This window comes from Ictidomys tridecemlineatus, chromosome 9 (genome assembly GCF_052094955.1).
Source record: "Ictidomys tridecemlineatus isolate mIctTri1 chromosome 9, mIctTri1.hap1, whole genome shotgun sequence".
NCBI lineage: Eukaryota > Metazoa > Chordata > Mammalia > Rodentia > Sciuridae > Ictidomys > Ictidomys tridecemlineatus.
In genome coordinates, this window is record NC_135485.1 from 98,053,455 (window position 1) to 98,059,454 (window position 6,000).

The 6,000-nt window shown below is 35.8% G+C and overlaps 1 protein-coding gene across 2 annotated transcripts in view; it reads left to right on the forward strand.

Moving 5' to 3' along the window:
* Nucleotides 1-5,484, forward strand: part of Ppa2 (inorganic pyrophosphatase 2) — a 72,715-nt gene extending 67,231 nt beyond the window's left edge. For both annotated transcript variants that reach the window (XM_078021852.1, XM_005339805.5), the window contains 2 exons: nt 4,151-4,190; nt 5,287-5,484. In XM_078021852.1, coding sequence (XP_077877978.1) covers nt 4,151-4,157 — 7 coding nt within the window. In that variant the 3' untranslated portion in view covers nt 4,158-4,190; nt 5,287-5,484. The remainder of the gene's footprint in view (nt 1-4,150; nt 4,191-5,286) is intronic.
* Nucleotides 5,485-6,000: the final 516 nt, after the last annotated feature.

Here is a 6,000-nt window from a genome sequence, read left to right on the forward strand (position 1 = left end):
ACATGAGAAGCAGCCTCACACATCTTAAGTTAACTGAGTCTCTTGATTATATTAGTTATCATATGCTTGATTTGATCTCTTGTTTTGTTCATCATAGTTCCTAATTGTATAAAGTCTATGAGAATTGCCAGTACAGGACCACATCAAGTGATTGACCTGAAAATGAAATTAAAAGTGATTAAGGATTACTAAGGTGGAAAATCAGTAGTTATCATTTACCAGCCAGGCATGTCCCATTCCACCATAGCTACAATCCTGAAGGACAAGAACAAAATGACGAAAGCTGTTAAAGGATCTGCTTCATTGAAGATACCAACAGTAATGAAAATTTGAGAAGGGCCTGCATCAGACATGGAGAAAGTTGATGGATTAAAGATCAGACAGGCATATCCCTCTCAGCTCCATGATGATCACAGGCAAAGCAAAAGTTTGTTTGCAATTGTGAGAGAGAGGACCAGACCTGACTACAGTGTTGAATTTACTGCCAGCTCGGGAGAGCTAAATGATTTAAGAATTTTTATTCATTACCTAATGTGGAAGTGAGTAATGAATCTGTGGGAGCAGATGTTCAACAGCTGAACTTTTGGAAACTCTAGAGAAGCTGACTGTGGAGGAAAATTCTATGCCAGAGCAGACATTCAGGATGGATGTAACCCTCAGGAATAGTATATCTGAAAGGACTTCATCCATGAAGAGGCTAAGCCAGTGCCAGTTTTCAAGGATTTGAAGAACAGAATAACAGTCTTGCTTGGGGCAGTTTTGCCAGCTACAAATTGAGACCCTTTGTGATATGGCAGAGTAAGAACCTCAGGGCCTCCAAGCATACCACAAGCACACAGGCAGTGAGAAGTCATAGATGGCCCTCTTCCAAGATGCCCCCTGAATTGCTGGGTCAATAAAATGGAGAAGCACTGTTATTTTCAAGAAAATAAAAAGCTTTTTAAGATATTGCTTATGGTACATAATCTTCTCTTGCCATCATCCAATGTCACAGCAGTGTTTCTGTCTTAAAACTCCACCTCCTGGATCCAACCAAAGGATCAAGAAGTAATAGATCAGCTTTTAACCTCTTCTGCCTGTGAAAAACCTTAGCTCAGGCTGCTGCCGTAGTTGAAGAAGACCTGATGTAATTCTGGATTGTTATAAGATAACTGCACCAAAATGTTGCTTAGTATTGGTGATGTCACCTAGGAGATGTCAAACAGCTTTAACCTATGTGGGGGTGAAGATGACAGGACCTCTTAAAGGTGGTTCCTGAGTGTGGTGATTTGCGTGTGGTTTGTCTTTGCCAAACTCATGTTAAGGTGTAATTCCCCAGTATAATAGTATCAAAAGGGATAGGTCTAGTGGGAGATGGTTGGGTCATGACTATCCTCACGAAAGGAATAATGCTAGTCTCACAAGGTGGATTTAGAAAAGTCCAAACCTGGTCCCTTCTCGGTCACTTGCTTCCTCTCTTGCCATGTAACCTTTCTCCACATGTACCTGTTTTTCTGCCATGTTGTGACAGAGCCAAGTGCCCTTATCAGATACCAGAACTATACTGATTGGATTTTCCAGTCACCAGAATTATAAGCCAAATAAACCTCTTTTCTTTATACATTACCCAGTATCAGCATCACAAAGTAGACAATGACACTAAATAAATGATGATGAATTGTTGGAAGTGGAACAGGCAAGAGAAAAGGAAACTACAGAAGAAGTAATAGAAGACCGCCAAGTAAATTCACAGTGAAGGGTTTAGCAGAAAATTTTACTGAACTCAACAAGCTCTCCTTACAAAGTTTGAAAACATGGCCCCAACACTGAAAAGTTTTCATTAATAGAATTGTTCATGGAGCATTACTGTTCACAGGTGAATCTGTGGTGTAAAAAGATAAGCAAACCATAATGAACATATATCTGAAGAGTGGCACTGCCCCAAGAGGAACCTCAGGCTGGTCCTTCTGGAGGGATTCCAGAAGAAGGTGTAGTTCTCTTAGAAAGTGACAGTGTTATAGGAGATATTGCTCCAAAGACCTTGCAGTGGGTCAAGGTGTGGAGATGAACACAGTGGTATTGATCCTGACCCTGGGGCCTAGGCTAATGTGCACACTTGTAGTCTTAGTGTTTAATGAAGAAGTTTTAAAAGGAAAAGTTAAAAATATAAGAAAGCTTATAGAACAAAGATATAAAGAAAAAAAATTGTACAGAAGAGTCAATATTTTAAATAGGGTTGGGGATGTAGCTAAGTGGTAGAATATGTGCATAGCATGCACAAGGCCCTTGTTTCAATCCCTAGTTCATGCACACATCAATTTTTTTTTAAGTCAAAAAATCAAGTTTATAAAGTGAAATGTTACAGCAAGCTAAGGTTAATACAGAAACTATTTAATTTTGGTACATTCACACAATTGAAATCACCTACTAAAGTGTTTTTCAGCATGTATGTCCATTGTTAAACAATTCATGACCGTATTTATAACAAGTTTTATTGCAAGGAATTAGTTTGTATGTTTATGGAAGCTTGGCAAGTTCAAATTCTGTAGGTGGGCTGGTAGGCTGGACTCAGGAGAGTAAATGGTGCAGTTCTAGCATGAATGCCAGCAACCTGGGAACCCAGAGGAACCATTTGTGCAGATTAAGTTCTAAAACAGTTAAGTTCTAGAGAATTCCCTCTTGATGGGGAGGTTAGTGTTTTTGTTCTACTCAGGCTTCAGGTAATTGGATGAGGCCCACCAACTTTATGGAAGGTAATCTACTTTACCCAAAGTTCACTGATTTAAATGTTGCTATTATCCAATAACTCAGTCCAGGTTGACCCATAAAATTAACTATTCCAGAGAATATTTTTAATATTGCTGAAATTCATATTTTTCTTTTTGCTGAATTGTTTCTATTCAGTACTGCCCATCAAACTAAGCAACAAGAGCCCTGCCTCTTGGTTCCTTCTTTTTAGAGTCCTGCTTTGGCACTAATTCAGTCACATCCCTTTCCTCGGAGCAAGAAGACCAAAGGGTCAAAGTTAGAGATTCACCAGGAGCCTTTTTCCAGGGCCTCATGGAAATCAGGTTGCACAACTCCCTAGATCCATACTCCTGACAGTGCCCACTCTTGCTTCTACTGGGGCCAGAATTGGGTGGTCATTGGAGGCAGGAAGTGCATATAGATGTGTGGCTGTTGTTTTTGCTCATGTTTGGGTGAGAACTTAACAATGCAGAAAAGAGTGTGGTATAGGAAGAGAAGTAGGGCAGGACCAGGGCCATGTGCCTCTTTCTTTATCCACCACATTCCAGCACATGTCTCTGAGGTCCCCAGAATGCTAAAAGAGAGGTTAGAACAAAGATATTTATCATATCAGAATAGTTGTATAGGAGATATTTTATATTTTATTCATCATTTCATTTCATTATTGTAACTTGAAAATATTTATATGTATGGTATGTGGTCTTCCATTTTTACCTCTGCCAAGACCCTTCATGTTGAGAGTAGAGAAATTTGGAGGATTAGAAGTGGATTATTAAATTTGCAATTATTAAATTTTTTGACTTGGGCAGAGATTACGCAGATGTTCACTCTATTGATTCATTAAACTAAATACAGAAGCTTTGTGCTGCCTTCCCAATAGAATGTTAAAAATGAAAACAAAACAATGTTGTTCATAATTAGGGGGTAAAAATCTTGTTTCTTAGAAAAACATTTTTTCAAACTTGTCTACCACAGATTACATAATCTCTGTTATAAGACTCTGGGCTCAGCCATCAAAATAAACAGAAAAGTTGATTTAAAAACTCTAGAAGATAGCAAAATGTATATTTACACACATTATATTATAGCTGTATTATGTACATGCACCTATATTTGAATGTGTTTGATATTTTGAAAGAAAATCTCTTCATATTTTCAGCTACAAGACCCTTAATAGTTCTCATAGGTTATTGATAGAAAATATCTTCCAGCATGCTTTTTAAATTTGCCTCTACATCTCTGGTTTGTTTGTTGGAGATAATTAGCAATGATAATAAAATACAAAAAAAAAAAAGGAATTTTTTTAGGTTAGGAAACAGTTGTATGTCAATTTTGTTCTACGATTTCATGAAAATATTTTAGTTCTGGATTTGTCTTCCACACATAAATATTCATTATAATAGACTGTGTTCTTATCTTTCAGGTCTTAACATCTTCGTCAAATAAAGAAAGTAATATAGACGGTATAGTATATTTTGTTTCTTGAGTAACATATATGAATTTATTTGTTTACAGTAGAAGAAACCAAAAAATTAAGTTATTAATTAAAAAATTATATAAACTAAGAAAACTATTTTCCAAAGAACATTTGAGTTTTTAATAAAATATCATTTTCTAATTTCTGAAAATGAGAAAAACATTACTTTTAGGATAGAAAATGGTTTGATTGTGCAGTGGCTGTTTTTGCTTTGTTTTGTTTTTGTTAAAGTAATGAGATTCCAGCTAGTTCTTATAATAAGACACTCCAGATATCTGATTATGGAAGGTTCCTTTATTATCTCTCATCATTTTAATATATAACTCATTTTAACTAAAGCTCTTAAAACTTATAATAGGATTGAAAATAAATACCGTATTTTTTTATTACCTTTACTTGAAACTGTTTTGAGAAACAAGTAAGGATATTCTATGGTAAAAATTCAACATGGGAGCATATGCACATAATGATTTAATCTTTCAAAATATTGCAAGGCTTTTGGCCTTTTAATATAAAATACAAGAGTCCCTTTTACTTTACAAATTTGGAGGGGAAAATGAGAACTATTTACTATGTGTTGAGTTGCAAGATGTTTAGAAAGGAGTAAAATCCTAGATATGATTGCATGGGAAGGCAAGATGTGTTCCTTATATGCTAAATTAACAGATTGTTTCTTGCAATACTATCTCATTCGGGGAATTGGGTGGAACTGTAAAATTGGAATTTTACAGTAAAAGGTTTTCCTAGACCCTTCTTGTTGTAACTAGGATACTAACTTCTGTTTTGTTCATTAGAAATGAAAATGACCCTCAAAGGGGTAGGAAATAAGTTGGTAAGGCTCTCGAATTTTTAATGTAGTTTTATATGAGGCGTGAGTTAAATGAAAGAGAACATAGGACAAGAGTTTAGAGGGAAGTGGCTTTAATTAGAGAAACATAACATACTACAAATGTGACTCTTTTCATCTGCTTAAATGTCTCCTAAAGGTCTGAATTAAATGTCTTATGCTTTTCTTCCTCCCTTCCCACCCCCACTCCTCTTCACCTCTTCCTTACACCCTTCTCCCCCCATGTTAAACACAGACCAAGTATGGCACTTCCTTGGCAAGTGATTTCAACGTTTGAAGTTCTGCCATCAAGATTTCAACTTCTAAGGGACTCCAAGACTCATTTTCCCTTAGTGCTGGAGACAGGCAGGCCTATGAACATTTGCTGATTTTCTGTTGAATCTTCAATTGTTTTCAATAACATAATATGTAAATAAACACTGAAATTTTTGAATTTGTCTCTTTTTGCATATTTATTGATACAAAGGAAAAAGATTTGGTTTAATTTAATAGCAAACATTTAGAAACATTGCATTTTGGCCAGTTTTAATTTTTATTCATGAAGGAACACAATTATTTTATTAGCATTTTTGTCTATATGGTAAAGGTGAAAATCACAAATTTAATAAGTCAAATTTTTACTGATCCTATTCATACTGTATTTTCAAGTTCATTGCTAATAAAGCTTTTGTTTAGGCAATTTCTGTCCTCTCTTATTAGTGCTTGTGTAAATATGTCACATTTTTAGGCTCTTTTCTATAATTTATGATTATGGAGATCATAATCTTTTTTGATTCTCATTCTTTCCCATTCTTTCAGTTCTCATCTCTACAGTGATGACTTCCAACACTGCATAGGAAGCCCAGATCTGTCTCCTGGGCTTTGCCTATTGGACAGCTCTAAATGCCTTTGACCCTTCTTGTCCAAAACTTAACTCATCTTCTCTTGTCTCGAACAACGGAATTATCAT